Source organism: Falco biarmicus, chromosome 13 (genome assembly GCF_023638135.1).
Source record: "Falco biarmicus isolate bFalBia1 chromosome 13, bFalBia1.pri, whole genome shotgun sequence".
In the NCBI taxonomy this organism is placed as follows: domain Eukaryota; kingdom Metazoa; phylum Chordata; class Aves; order Falconiformes; family Falconidae; genus Falco; species Falco biarmicus.
The window spans coordinates 19,881,076-19,896,723 of record NC_079300.1 but is presented as its reverse complement, the minus strand read 5'-3'; the positions used below and the strand labels follow the sequence as shown (position 1 = coordinate 19,896,723).

Here is a 15,648-nt window from a genome sequence, read left to right as displayed (position 1 = left end):
TCATTAGAAAGTATCTATCCACAGACAAGATGATCACTTACCACTCTTGTCCTCATTACATAAACTCAGTTACACGTTATCTGGTTGGTTGGTCTTTTTTGTTGTTTTGTTTTGGTTTTCTTTTTTTTTAATTCTAGGTGACTACTTCATGTGTATGAATGCAACCTACAGTAAAATATAGGCTCAATTCTGTTCTCATTTGCATATACAGCTTTCAGTTCAAATCTGTGGGAGTAGCATCCTCAAACAGCATTTGGCTGTGTAGATAGATAGTACGTACAGCAGCTCACTGACAGAAGATTACAAACACATCATACATTCAAGAAAAAGCAGTGAAATATTTCCAATCTAGCTTTTCATCAAAAAGCTTCTTAGCACTGTCTACAATTATCTCATCCATAAGAGGCATTTTAGGAGATCCAAAGGACAAAATGCCTCCCTCGATACTACAGGCATCTTTCAATGAAATTACATAAGGCGATGAGCCGTTCACAGCTCGTTTCCTTGTGAATCACACAGGAAATCTTGGCTCTCCAAGGGCCAAACTCTTCTGAAATGCAGTTAAAAAGAGTAAATATTTCACAGATATCTGCAGGGACCAGACCTTTACTGACTTCACAGTTCTAAATCAAACCACTCTAGGGAGCACCTACTTTGTTTACATCCAGTGGAGCTTTTCTCATTTAAACAAAGTCATCAGCTGTTTAGAAACAAAATTATGCCTGTCATTTGTCATGGCTCTAAAAATCACGATGGGCTGTGCTACGTTTTCAAACCTTTCACAAAATAATGATCATTTGTTGGCACACAATTTTCACCTAGTGGCGCTTTCCATTAAACTTGTAAAGATAAATATAACATCCATTACTTTTGCGAAGTCTGGGTGCAAGGCGTTTTCTGAAGAATCAGTCTCTTCTTGAGAGCAATCATAATTCACCAAAACTTCTGCAGGGTCTTGAAAGTAAGAAAAAAAAAAAAGCAAGTGTTTTTATTATACTTGCTGTTACCATTGGGTTAAAAAAGAATATCTATCCCCACGTTATTTCCTTTTATTCCCTTTAGTATCAACAGGCTAAAAAATGGAAAAGATACTGATGTAAAGCTCTGTCCTCCTCAACCTCATTTTCCGCTTGTGCTTACTAGCATTTAGCCTATATTTAAGGTTTCAAACAAGAGGCCTGACTCTACTCAGTAAAACATCCAATACATCCATCCATGACAAATATTCATGCCCACACCAAAGACACCTTCCTTTGCACTGCCAGTCCCTTGTGAGGCAACACTGAGAGTTTATCTCAGCCAAAAGATTTTGGAGTCCCAGTAAAGGGAGTCTTCAGTGAGGCAGGCAGGACCTTACCTGCTCTTTGGGGAGGGGAGGGATGCAGTCTGGACTCCATGAGCTGCAAATCTATGGATCCAGAGAACAGCACTATACAGCAATCTCTTTGCTTTACTTCGCTCACCAGGGACCATTCTGCTTTCACTAGGTAATTCATCCCAGCATGAAATAAGTAATTACAGCCATTTAGGGCTCTTCCGCTAAGAAAGTATCATATCTTTTGACAAGTTAACTCCATAGCACATTCCTGTTACTTGTTATCAGGTTTTTTAGCCTTATGTCTTTGACCTTTCATGCACCTATTTCTTCCTGTTTCATTAATATCCCTTATGGATGTTATCTTCCAAAGCACTTCTCTGATTCTGAAGTGCAAGTCTCTTGCGCCTCCAAATTATAAAAAACATCCTTGGCTATATGAAGAGTATTCTGTCCCTCCAAAAATCAGAATTTATTATAAACATCAGGCTAAAGCCTTCAATTAGCATTGAACTTCCCCAAGATTCAGATATATGTGGATTCAAAGCTGTGATTCAGCTAAAAGCACAAGCCGTTGAAATCTGTATGAAGGTTTTAAGTGTTTTCAGTCTTAGAATTTCAGCTGGGGTTCATCCAGACTGAACATGTATTTATTATGTGGAGGAATGAGTTACTGCCACATGAAGAGTGCAGTATTACAGAGCATCCAATTCTTTTCCTCCACAGTGAAAGCATATTAATACGCAAACTCACAAAAGCAAGAAATGAAAAGTCAATAAGCTTCCAGGGAAAGAGCGACACACCACAGCTGGGATTTTTTTTTTTGTTTGTTTGTTTAATTACTAGCTCCAGATTGTTAAAGAAAAAAAAAAATGCTGAAAAAAGAACTGATCTAACCTCTTTCCAGCACACAACTCTTTAAAACCTTCAGGCTCCCAAGACAGTAAAACACAAAGTACTAGCAAGATCACTGGCAGGACTATATTTGAAAAAGAGCTGCATATGCAAAGCAGAGCCACGTTGCTCCTGCTGACTTTGTGGGGAGCAGCTTTACCTCCCCCACAGCCTTTTGAAAATGATCTGTGGGGAGTTAGCTGACATTGTTCAGGGATTGCCAAAAGACTGGTGCTGCTTCGTCAGAAATCAATAGGTGCAGAATCCATTACAGACTCAGGCAGTTAAAATGATTCAACAGTGGTATCTGAAGGTTCAATTTTTTGCTTTGATTAAAAAAAAAAAAATGCAAGAGACTATTCACTCTTACCAAGTTTCAGATCAGTGAGATCTGCACTTTTCCTCTCCTGAACAGTTCCCTCTGGATTTATTTGCAGGATTTTGTTGAGAGTGAAAATCCAGTCATCCATATCCTGCTCATTTTCAGCTGCCAGCACAAAGTATGTGAGGTCGTTCATTTTCAACTCAAAGGCATGTTTCCTAAGCCTGTTATTCTGTTGGAACAAAAGGAAAAGAAAAATAAATACTCGAATGAACTATAAAAAGGTACTGAAAAAGGCATTCATAACACAGACTTGTATACAGCCACTCCTTAAAAATAACACTCAGGCAAAATTCAGCGGCTTTAAAGAAAATCCAAGTAGTGTGATATTAATGCAAATTCATGTCAGTTTATTGTTGGCTTTTTGTACATTCTAAATCTTCTATGGCCAAATATACATCTTCTATTTAGCCACAGAAATCTAAGACTACGGACAATAACACTTCAAACTGCAGTAGGGAATACCTCCCAAGTGGAATAATGAAAGACCTCTGGTGGCAAAGCACAGTGTTGCTACACGAGTAGTAGCGGTCTGGAGAGAATACCCCTAAAGCTCAGGTCTCCTGCACCTTACTACCACACCAGCCACTCAAAGGGACACTAAGTAGTGCCAAATCATACGCATATTTGCCCAGTGGGAACAGGACTGAATTCACCAAATTCAAACCAGAAAAAAAGCAAAGTCAGCACATGGTCAAAGACTATTCCAGCCCTGACTGCTGAGGTTGGACCTGAATAGGTCAAAGCTAATTGTGAACGATTTATAACATCTTCTGTTTAAAAATATTTACAGATACTGCTAACAGGCTACATAAAAGTAACAATCTCTGAGCATCTAACGAAGTTCAAAACACTGTGGTTAGGATGAGAACATTTCCACATAATTTTATTTTTATATTTTTCTGAAAGAGCTTCTGGATGATAAGAGTATAAGCTTGGAATAGAGATTAAGTGGTAAATCTCTCCCTAAGATTGCAATAGGACAGACTCCTCCATGCGAAAAATTACAACGGGTACTTCCCACTGTTGCCTTTGTCTTAGAAGGATTTTAAAAATGATTAAGGTGATTTCAACAATACTTTGCAGGAGGCAAAAGGTGAGGTGAGTGCTGTTCAGTCATTACAATGCTGTCCCTTCCAAGCACAGAATAAGAGCCAGCACCCAGTATACTGGCAGCAGGTTGAGTTCTGAGGTCTGGTCTGTATCAGCAGATTTTACCTGCAGTAGATGGTTAATCCATCAATTTCTCTCATAAGAATTAACAGGTGCTTAGTTACTGAAACAGCTCAATAAAATTAAACTAAGTGACGTGATCTAACAGAATATGCTTCATTCCTCAAATTTATCAAATTAGCGAGGCTTTTATCTTAGTCTTACAGAAGCAGTTGCATCAATTCTTTTTCTTCCTTGCTTAAATCTGAAAGAACACTGATGCATCCTATCCCCCATTACTTCACCAAACTCTTACAACCACTGTGGACATCAGCACCACCATTTTGTTTTCAGTATTCCAGAAAACTGCCATCACTTTGTTGACGCATCTAACCTTGGAGTGATTCTGAGAAATGAAAAACAATTCGTACATCCCATAACCAGCGATTCCACTCTTTTATTTTTCTTCATTAACAGTTACAAGTAACACGACAATGGTAACCTTTAGTTCTACAGCATAATATAGGACTGTACTGAGAAATAGTTAACAAGTTACTAAGAATAGCTTCTGAGCCAGATGAGAGTGATATTTTTATTGAAGAACAGAGGCAAAATCTGATACTGATTAGCAGAGGAGGAGACAGAGAACCCAAGACACTGAGGATAAAGTTCCATTAACATTTTTTTTCCCAGCAGCAGAGATGATTTAGAAGTTTCCTACTCAATCTGTTGTTAATCACTTGCTCCAGTCCTTATATTACATGCCATGACCCAGCTCAGGAATCAGTTAGGACTGAACAACTTCTTCTGCAGCTACTTGGGTCAACAGAGTCAGTCAAATCTTGGCTTTTCAAAGTGACGTGGGATTGTGTGTGTGTATATATTGTTTTTTAGTTCTGCTACTGGAAATTCTCTCGGTAGGAAACAGTTTGCCTCTCAAGTACTTTATTGAAGTGAATATTCATTCAGGAATATAAATTTTAGTTCACCCAACACAGGCTAAGAATAGGGTTGGGTTTTGTAGCAATTGTTTTTTGGGTGTTCAAGATTTTTCTTGATCCCCATTATCACCCTAATCCTCCAATCACTGCATACATTCAAATTAACCTAAAACAAGGACTGAAGTTTCACTGAAACCTGTTTTTCCTGATACAACATGAGGGCTTGACCAAGAGCTAGAATTTGAACAAAACTATGCCAAGAATCTTAAGTAGTGGCCATTCAGAACTTTTAAAGATGGATTATTTGTGCAAGTGGATTATGTATACGGATTTATATACAATCTATAAAGAAAAATACTACAGACTAATTTATCTTCAGAGAGCACAAAGAGTAATGCATTCCTTGTCTATATTATGTACTTCCCCTCACAGACTTGGCCAAGATCTTTAAATCAGGTACTGTAACACTATCAGACATTATCTAATAGAGCAATACATCTCGCATGCTGAGTCTTAAGAACATTAGGGCAGGAAAACTTCAATATCCACTTTTCCATCTGCACTTCAGACTTCTGGCAAGCAGATGAGATCTACAGCAAAGTCTTTGTTTCAAATCTAAAGCCAACTATTTTCTTCCCGATCAGTTAACAGGGGGAAAAAAAATAATAAAAAAAATACCATTTCTCAGTTTGCTTCTCTTTAAGTCCTTCCATATGGTATGTGGACCTTGAGGTTGACTTGCAATCTTCGACACTTAATTTCAAGTTTCAAATTTCTTCCAGAAGGAAATAATACAAGATTCAAACCGAAACTATGGATGAGCTATAAATGAAACATCAGGCTAAGTCTAATGCCTGCCAGGTCATTCTTCCAAAATAACAGAATTGGTTTGGAAGTATTTTGTATTTTATCTGGAGATGATTTTTCCAGGAAGTTTTACTACAATTAAGACATCCAACCTCTAATCAAACAGGACAGCGAAGTTATTCACAAAGAGTTAAATGACATATAACGGTACTAAACCTCATTAAATCAGAACTTTCCCATCACAGTTTTAATCTTAGACTATAGAATGTGGAAAAAAAGTTGAGTAAAACTATCTCTTTTATGGCAACTCTAAGCCAGGTTTTCTTTTTCAGCCCTCTGATTCCAAGTTCACCACAGACTTTGATGGCTTATGATACTTGCCCTGTTAGCCCCTTGGCTAAGACTCACTAGCAAAGATAGCTCATAAGTTTCTGCATCCCATTCTAAATGTCAATCAAAGATCAATCATGAAAACTAGTGTCTAGGGGTAGGCAAGACGAGAAGATACAGTTCAAACTGTTTGGGACAACTTGCAGGAACGCTGTAAGATTTAGAAGGCAGCTGTCAAAATTCAGTATGAGGATTTCAATGGTTTCTTGAGCTTTTTTTGTCAAAGATTAGTCAAAAAGGCCAGAAATCTTACGGTCAAGATGTTTCTGATGACACCCCATGACAGCAGAAACAACACAGCAGAAGAGACACCCTCTGGGATAGCATTAAATCTGTACCTAAAACCACACTACAGGGACATTCAGGGCTTAACTAAAGCTCTGGCTGAGACCCATCTTTAAAGAAAGCACATGCTGCCAGCATGCAGGAGCAAACAGTAATTTCTAAACAGGATTTCTACGTAAGAATCTCCTCTACAGCTTCTGCTACACATCCAAGCTAACTGTTAGGGTCTTTCAAGCCAATGGACTGACACCAGCAAACAACTTTGTCCTCCTACATATTTAACTCCATCCGGTCCTACCCCTGTTTGAAAAAAGAAACACCCATTTGAACAACACTGGGGAAACAGTCATTCCCTACCGAGCTGGGTACTTTCCTGGGTGCAGAATGAGGTTCTGCAGGGGGCTGTCAGCAAATATTTTTTCCCAGAGTGAATTACTCACTGATTATTTTTCTTATGCCAAAGGGGTTTAGGGGTGAAGGAGAGATTTCTGAACCAACAAAGCTAGTGTTTATCACTGGTCTTCCCTCTGCCTTTGCATTACCTGAAAGGTTTCTTTCAAAACAGCCCTCAAATAAATCTGCACTAGTACTGTTACCAATCTTTACTGATTAATTAGTGAAGAATAAAGTATAGCTTTAAAAAAAAAAACAACTTTCCTTATTTAGTTACTCACAGGGCTAGATCAACCATAGTAACATACTGTTCAAGATAACATCTGGTTTAGAATGGAAAAAAGAAAAGAAAAAAGAAAAAGAAGAAAAAAGAAATACATTAATAGAATTAGAGGAAAGGCAGAGCAAGAGGGGGGATAAAAGCTAAGGACAAGTCTTAGGAGGAACAACAAAAAATGTCAGACATTTCTGGCTATTTATTTTTCCAAGCCACAACAAACAATAAGGCTCTGTCCTACCTGCTGCCATTAAGACTCTCTATCACCTCCAAAAGTGATGATCTTCAAGGAGGCTCAGGATACAGGATTCATTTACTACTTGCCCAACAGTCGATGCTTTGTAACCCGAGTCTCTTTTACCTCAGGCTTACTAAGAGCATGCTTGGTTGTTGTGGGTTAAATCTAGCAGCTAAGAAAGTAATTTCAGTGAAAAGAAACATTTCATGGCATTTTTTCTCACGTGGGCCGTGGGCAGAGAGCATGTGCATGGTCTGCCACCATAATTCAACTGCAGATTTTGTAACCTGTCAGTCTGAGCATTTGCACCAATTTAAGGAGCAAAACTAATGGTGTTTTCATTTCTTGAAAATGGTAATGAGACTGCTATTCCATTAATGTATGTGTTCTTCTACTTGTCTTTTTAAATTTATCTGACACCCAAACAATAAAATGAAATAAACTGAAACTTACCTGTACAACTCCTGTACAAGAATCCAAGAAAATACATCCCTTTGGCTCCTTGGATATTTTTTCATCTTTATAAAAATTCATAATATATGAGTTATCCGACAATTGTGTCAACTGGAAGTAGCGCTTTTTGAATGACTGAAGTGGGAGGTGGGGAAAAAAAAAAAAAAAGACAATTGTATTGCAAATTATTTTCACTGATACTTTATTCACAGGGTTTAAATAAAAGGCAACTCCTAACTGCACTTCAATCGCACTATTTTGCGGATAAAGTAACATAATCAAACCTGAGATATAAACAGGTAAATGACAATAGCAAAGAAGTGTGCCTCTGTGGGGGATATAAATCCCAATGGAATAAAGAAAGAATAATGCTGTCTCCTTACCCGAACAGTAATGCTATTGTTTACAGTGCTGTTGAAATTTCCTTTATAAAGCCATCCAGACTTGTAAACTCCTGCTGCTAATCCTCCTCCTCCGCCACCACCACCACCTTTTGAAGATGAGTGGGATGTTGTATCCTGTGTGAAAGAAATGATTAATATTGCATGGGCTTGCTTTTTGAATTCTAAGACAAAAGAAAACTGTAATGTGTGAATATCTGTTTGACAACAAATAATCATCCTTTCATTCCTTTTAAAATAAGACATTATTAATATGCCTGCTGTGCACATGATGACATAAGACACAAAGCTGTTCCACTAACTTCAGAGTTATTTAAAATATGAAATATTTTACAGGAGATAATGAGCCTCCATTATTATTCTTTATTTGATATTAAAGCAATAAATAACTCTTCCACAGGGAAAAAAAAACAACACCAAAAAAGAGCATACATACTTCATCCTTATCCGCATCTTCATGATCAATTTCAAAGGAATGTGATGGCAGTTTCTCTGGTCTACATTCATTTCTGGGAGAGGAGGAAAAATGTAATATATTTTTTTTAAAAAAATAAGCGTACTTGCTATTTCAGGGAGGCAACCATTCCAAGCCCCCACAGCATCTTCAATACACCTATTGCCTACTGCCTCAGTATCCTACCGCCTCCTTTAAAAACCACTACAGTTTCAATATACAGCTTTTTTCTTAAGTCCCATATATTTTTTTCAACACTATGAAGTTTTAACTGTTCTATACAAATGATGAAATAAATACCACTTCTTGTTCTCTTCACTGCTCTTCCACCACAACAGGCAACAAAACCCCATTCCCAAAGAGATATCACATCTAAGGCTGTCAGATGAATGAGCATGAACTCTTTAATAGCTTTTTCTGACCAAGAACATTAGAACCTTCAGCTTAAAGCTTCTATATTTTTTCAAAATTTCAAGAAATTTTTACTAAGCTATATGATGAGCACAGCCTGAAAGTAACTTTTAAAAATACACATGTCTTTTTGATGTGGTGTCATATAAGATCTTCATATTGTCAACTTAAAACCAAAACTGAACATGAAAAAGCAAGGCCCTTCGGCAATTGATTAGTTTTAAGCACATAAGTAATTTTGCTTAGGCCCAAGAGTACTTCTCATGATGCAGAATTAAACCTTAAGTAACAGTCAAATACACGTGATTAAAAAAAAAATATAAAAAAATCAAAGAAATTGTAAAATGAAGAAATACTAGATTTTTCTGTGGCCTGAGAAATACCAATATCGTTTTCAAATTCCTGAAGATTACAAACCTCATCTTGGAAATCTTCAGTTATCTTACAAAAACCTACAAAAGCTGTCATGTTAAAAGACATAATTTCTCAGGAAGACCGTAAATCTTCCAGAATTTACTTTCATCTACCCAGCCTGAGAACAGGAACAGAGCAACACTACTGTCTACCATGCAAGGAAGCAAACACAGACAGAAGTTGAGAAACCACATACTGCTCAGCTAGTTTCCTCTCTCAACTTAGTGAACTTTAGCCCACAGTAGCACATAATATTAAATGTCACTAATTTGGAAAAAAAAAAAAAAAAAGGGGTAGCTTTGAATTTTCATTTTCTATACATTCATACCCAAGTTACAGATTAGGAAGATTAGTAAGCAACACGTATCTTCTCTTCACTTTGCCCATTTCAAAGTCACTGTTCGCATGACATGACCACCCCACTGCAACCCAAGTCAGCACTTCGGCTGAGCCAGGAGAACCAAGTGCACACACAACACATGAGTTTTATTCTCTGTTTTAGTTTGTTCTTGTTTAGGCGTTTGTTTAATGCAAACAACTGATCAATATTTTGAATAAAAGGAACATTTGCAATCTATTGACATCTTTGACATCTGTAAAGTGTTAACATTCAGAATATTTGTGATGGAAATCCAATGCAACCAAGGGCAGCTGTTAAAATTTCTTACACAAACACTCCCTCTACCCAGAAGAACCCCAAACAAAAAAATTCAAGCCAAATCCCACCTTTTACAAAAAACACCATTCAAGCCTTCACATTTTTAGACAAAAATCCTATTAGCTTATTCATTATTCAGAGCTAAAAGTGCACTGCAGCGCTCTTGGGGTGATGTGTGGGCAGACTGACTGATGCACCACCGCACACATTTGCTTGATGATCTGTACCAGTAACAGGACAAGTTAGTCAGCTACTAAAAAAAAAAAATAAATCTCCAAAACAAAACCCCAGCCTTAATACCCTTGATACTACTGGGGAGGGGAAGGAGGAGTAAGAAATCTGCTGGATTAGCAGAGTGCTGACCCCTCACCATATGATGCAGCAACTCTGCCCCAGGTCAGAAAGTGAGCCCGTCCCATTAAACCACAGCCTTCCACTAGCTTGGGTACACGGTAAGTTTCTTAGAAAGAACCACCCCCTTCTGTTCTCTCAGCAGAGTTATAAAGGAGAGAGGAAAGGACAGACCACTACTGCTTCAGGTGTCAGATCTCACTGACCACCCACAAAACACTCATCCACTCAGAACTGCGTGTCACTCTCCATAGAAGTTTTTCTCTTCCTTGGGTAGGAATCCTGTTGGGCATGCTCATCATCGTTTTAGGGCAGGCAGGTAAAGTGTGGTAAGGATATGACCCTGTTTGTATACCCTCTTTTTTCTGCCTACTGACTCTTCAGACCCATATGAAGATGCAGAATTCCAAGGGATCAGACCTGAAAGATCTACCGATGTTCCAGGTTTTCTATAGGCAACAACAAAAACTTTGCTCATGACTCTTTCTGTTCCCAGACATACTGTCACCACTGCACACACGAAGCAACCGCTGTTCTTCCTCCACCCTTACACTTGCTCAAGAAGCAAGAACACACCAGCACAAAGCATAAAAAACTGGTGTAAAAAGAGGTAGCGAGAGCTCACAGAGAGGAATTTAAGGGGTCGAAAGACCTGAGAAAAACCTCAAAGGAGGAACACACTCAAAGAAAAACTAAACCAATTGCTAAATGTTTTGGTAATGTTGTCGTGCACATGTCATTCAGCTCTTCCCCGCTGCCACAGCACTACTCAGTGGAGTTGCACTACGGACACGTTGAGCCCTCACTGCCTGCCCCAGGTGGCCAGCAGCGCACTGCAGCTGCCTCCCACTCAGAACGGGTCAGCGTGCAGAAAGAGTAATTTCAGTATCTGATAGAAACCTGCTACAGCATGCAGCCGTTACCTGACGTGCTGTATGGCTGTGTGAAACAGCACAGCGTGCCCTCACGTACAAACAAGTATGGAGTCCTTCAGCATTGCTGCTAGCCCCAGTTTGGGTGTTTCTAAATGGGAAAGCCCATGGGAAGGTTCAGCACCTCAGTGAACAGAAGTACCTTAGCCACAGTTAGTTCTGGTATTGTAAATTATGTTCCTTTCCCATGATGCAAAGCTAGATGCTGAACACCCATCCAATCTTCCCCAATACAACAACTTCCTATAAAGGAATTGATACAACAATACGCTCGAATTTCTGATAGTGCAACAGCAGTTTTGAACGAATGGAACAAAAACCTGTGGAAACCTGACATCCAGAGCTATCAACAGTGAGATACAAAACTATGACATATCAAGCCACTTTATTTTTAATGAGGAGATCTAGTTTAAAACACTAAACTTTGTAATATGCATGGGAAAAACAAGGTCCACTGACATTGAAGAGGCTGTAAATGGCATGAAATGAGGTGGACTCCAAACTAGCTCTGTTTAAGGTATGTTAAGGTCAAAAGCCATGACAACTTCCAGCAAACAAAATACAAACACTCCTGCTTATTATAACTCTGCTTCTGAAACATTAATCAGTGCTGCATCCAAACCATTCTCAAGTACTATGTTGTGATACAAGACAAAACAAGACCTCGTTTTGTTATAATCCTCTGTGTGAGGGGGTAAAAAAACAGTAAGATGTGAGACACCACAACAACCCTGGAGCAGGAACTCATGAAAGCAAATCATATTAAGCACCACATTAAAATAACCTTTGCAGAAGAGGATGCATGTAATCAGCTAAAATATACTTTTGTGCAGAGTAATGCAACCACATCTGTCAAATGCATATTTCATGAGTTAAGATGCTTAAGGTTAAATGGAAAACTGCTGTGCTGCAAACATTTTTCTTGAGCACTAAATACATTCATATGCTATATCAGTACACTAGGGACTTAAAAAAAAAAAAAAGGTGTGCTTATAACTTCGATTAGCAAAACTGCTCTTAACAGCTTTTTGCACTACCATATTCACTGTTCATAAAAATACCAACATACAAGAGACAGTGCAGATCTGAGGGAAGGCTTGCAGCACAAAATCTTCTGAACACAACATCTAAAGGGACCACAATAATCAGTTTATCATTTCCTACAGTGGTATGTTTAGTTAGTACTAGTTTCCATCCAGCCCAAGCCTGGAGCACCCATTCCTGTCTTATGTGCACATAACAACCTTTTCCATCCAGTGTCAAGATTTTAATGCCTTGAATCCCAGGAAAGGAGATGGTAGCACAGCTTGTTTGGGCATTCAGTGATTTTATTAACCACTCACTAAAACAGTCCTCAGGGCACAGGATACAAACCTGCCAGAAACAGGAGTATGGGTAAAAATTCACACGTGAAGGAACAAGCACCGAATTCTTCATTTCTTTCCACTCAAGTCAAGCAACTTGTTCCTCCTTCTCCCAGCACCTTTACACTGATTTTAAGATACTGCCTCCAAGCACAGAAGGGATGCCTGCTTACCCAGAAACCTGCACATTTTCTGTAGCCTTTTATCACCCGTGCTGCACCAGCGCATGCTGTACACATTGCTCCCAGTTCTTCTGTACAGTGCAGCTACAAAGCGCTAAGTGAAATCCTACTCCTCTGTTACACAGGGTAACTAAAAGGAGGATTCAACCCACTTAAAGGTGAGTGACATTTATGCATTATTAAGGAAAACAGAAAGCCAGCTTTCCTGTATCAACTGTGCTTTGAATGCGCAAATACGTTTCTAAGGATTTGAATCAGCACTAACAGAGTTTGTTGATACTAGTGAATTCTGCAGAGTCTTGAACTTTTGCTGAAGGACCTTTTCTTCGCCTTTTTAAAAATGCAAGGCACTATAAATATGGTAAAACAAGCAGAGCATGTAAGACAAAAGGAAGTGAAAATATGGACAAAGCTCAGCAAAATGACACAAACCTAATAGGAAAAAAATAAAAAAAGAAGAACTTATGATAGATCTTACTGTGGTAAGTGTCGAAAGTCTTCTGAATACTGTTCATATTTGTAGTTCACAACATGCCACTGGGAACTGTAATATTTACAAGCCTAAAGAGAAAAAATACAAACAGTAGAATTACTACAACTGTTTAGACTCAAGAAGGCTAGAGAACTAGGAAAGATCTGAAGGAGTCGTTTTTGCTAGAGAACAATCTCTTTTATAGCTGGGTGCACAGTTTTTAAAGGAAAGTCAGTGTCCTATGTTTCCGTATTTTGAAGCACAATTTCCCTTTTAAATCAAATGCACTGAATCATACAAGATGGAGCAGGGGGCTCACAGCAATTTAACATGCTTTACCGATTCTCATCTACTTTGTAGAAAGCATGATTAAATTATATCACCACTGCCTCTAAAGACACTACCTAGTTTAGCCCTGACTTTCTCTATGGACATTAATTATACATTTTTTGTTTGTATCCAGTTTCATTACCCAAGTCATAATTGTAAATACATTTGCCCTACTCCCTTTATTCCCCTATGCTGCAGCATAAGCCCCCTACTGCTTGTTCTGCTGGTAAGGATTCATCTTTAACCTCTTAACAACATTCAGAAATAAATGAATAGGGTTATCATTTCTCACCAGCCTTGTTCTCCCTTTCACACTGAATTTGCTTAGTCACCCCTTACAACCTCCTCCTAGTTTTTATTTTCTAAAAAAAAATCTTGCTGGCTTTGCATTCATCTTTTGAAATTGTTCTTAATATATCTATCTCCCTTAAATAAGGGAACCAGACCTGAGCAAAGGCTATGCTGAAGGGCTTGGCTATGCTTTCAGATAGACTAGAATAACTATGATTTACTCGATGCAGAACTTTTGTCAGTGCAGTTAAATACAACACAACATTTTTGAATGCAACAAGTTGCATGGAATATGTAGTTACTGATAAGGTACGCATCTACAAGATCAGGACTTCTAGTGATTCTAGCTACAGAGTGTAAAATGTTAATGTACAGTATGCTGAAGAATTTACCCCATACTGTATTATTTTCTCTCCACACTCCACCTGAACATTCACACCAGTCCATGTGAGATGGACAGGAAAAAGGAAAGATCAAGCCTAAAACCTAGCAGCAGAAGATGCTGCCTAAGACCACAGGGGAAGGGAGGCACATCAGGAAGGAAAATGGTAGAATCTAGAGCAGAGAAAGAAGCAGCAGTGGCAAAATGAATCTGAGATGTGAACAGGAAGGACAGTCTCACAGAAAGGCATGAGAAGGATGAGACTCCAGGAGAAAAATTTCCATGGAATAAAGGATGTATCAGAGAGAGTTAAATACCAAAAGCTACTCAGAGAAAGTAGAAGAAAAGTCAACAAGGGGACAGGATAAATTAGTACTCTGACTGGGGGTATTCCTTCTCTTCCCTGCTAACCTCTTCTGGAGCTCCCGTGGGAGTCATTGATTGCACAGCAGTCTCTGCCTCAGAGGGGCAGAGAGAATTATCAGGCTGCTGCAACAAAAATTGAGATGGGCTGAAAACTTAAAGGTGTTGCTTTCTAAATTACTCAGCACTAGCTTAACAATCACGTAAAACATACACACTGCGTAGCCAAAAATCAATTTAAGAAGCCACCTTGGGTGTCGTCACAGTCTTCTGTGACAACTTTATTTGCTTTGAAGTATGGAAGAGGTGGCAAGGAAGCGGACACGCATTTATAGGCAGCTCTCTCCCACCCTGATACTGAACAGAGCAGTTCAGCACAGCCAAAGGCAGTCTGCAGTAAACACATTGCATGTGGATCTAGCATCTACTTTCTGGTTTGACATAAACTTCATTATCTTACAGGATGCAGAATAAAGTGTGACCATCAGACATTACAAAATTTTCACATATTCTTTGAGAGCAAACAGAGCAATATAGCATTACAACTTACTAACTCTGCACCTTGCAGTGTCAGGTCCAGAGCCTTCCCCACACAATCACGTTCCTGCACCACTACAATGTTGTTTCCATTTTCCCTTTGAATAGAGAAAAAAAACCCTGACTCTACCAAAAAATATCCTGTTTTGTGAATCTTCACAAAAAGACTTGGTCACCCTTGTATTTGTGTGATCAAAGTTTTAGCTAAAGCTATCTGATAGTCACCTGAGCCAGAAGAATCCTCTGCAAGAGCAAGGCATGCTGTTCTGCATGAGCCCATGAAAAGCTCATTCATTGAGTGTTGTGAGGGTGAGCACAGACCCTCCGATTCACACTTCACTCGCTTTCTACTTGGCAAATGTAAACCAACTGAACCTTCTACAGAAAGGACCACTTTTCCCCTGTGGTACTGTCATTACTAAGTATTCTACTTAACAGATGCAATTAAAGCCCACAGAGAATTCTCAACGCGAGCTTTTATTGCAAACATTATAGGCTGATGTGTTAAAAAAAAAAAAAAGACTTGTGAATAACGTATAGAATGGACCACAGCATTTTAGCTTATAACTATAAAGGTTT

General features: G+C 38.7%; 1 protein-coding gene across 11 annotated transcripts in view; it reads right to left on the bottom strand.

Moving 5' to 3' along the window:
* DOCK10 (dedicator of cytokinesis 10) overlaps positions 1 to 15,648 on the bottom strand; it is a 162,657-nt gene that overhangs the window by 70,297 nt on the left and 76,712 nt on the right. For all 11 annotated transcript variants that reach the window (XM_056357890.1, XM_056357891.1, XM_056357894.1 and 8 more), the window contains 6 exons: positions 13,173 to 13,255; positions 8,365 to 8,437; positions 7,911 to 8,045; positions 7,528 to 7,662; positions 2,580 to 2,763; positions 869 to 954 (listed from right to left, as the gene is read on the bottom strand). In XM_056357890.1, the coding sequence (XP_056213865.1) occupies positions 869 to 954; positions 2,580 to 2,763; positions 7,528 to 7,662; positions 7,911 to 8,045; positions 8,365 to 8,437; positions 13,173 to 13,255 (696 nt within the window). The remainder of the gene's footprint in view (positions 1 to 868; positions 955 to 2,579; positions 2,764 to 7,527; positions 7,663 to 7,910; positions 8,046 to 8,364; positions 8,438 to 13,172; positions 13,256 to 15,648) is intronic.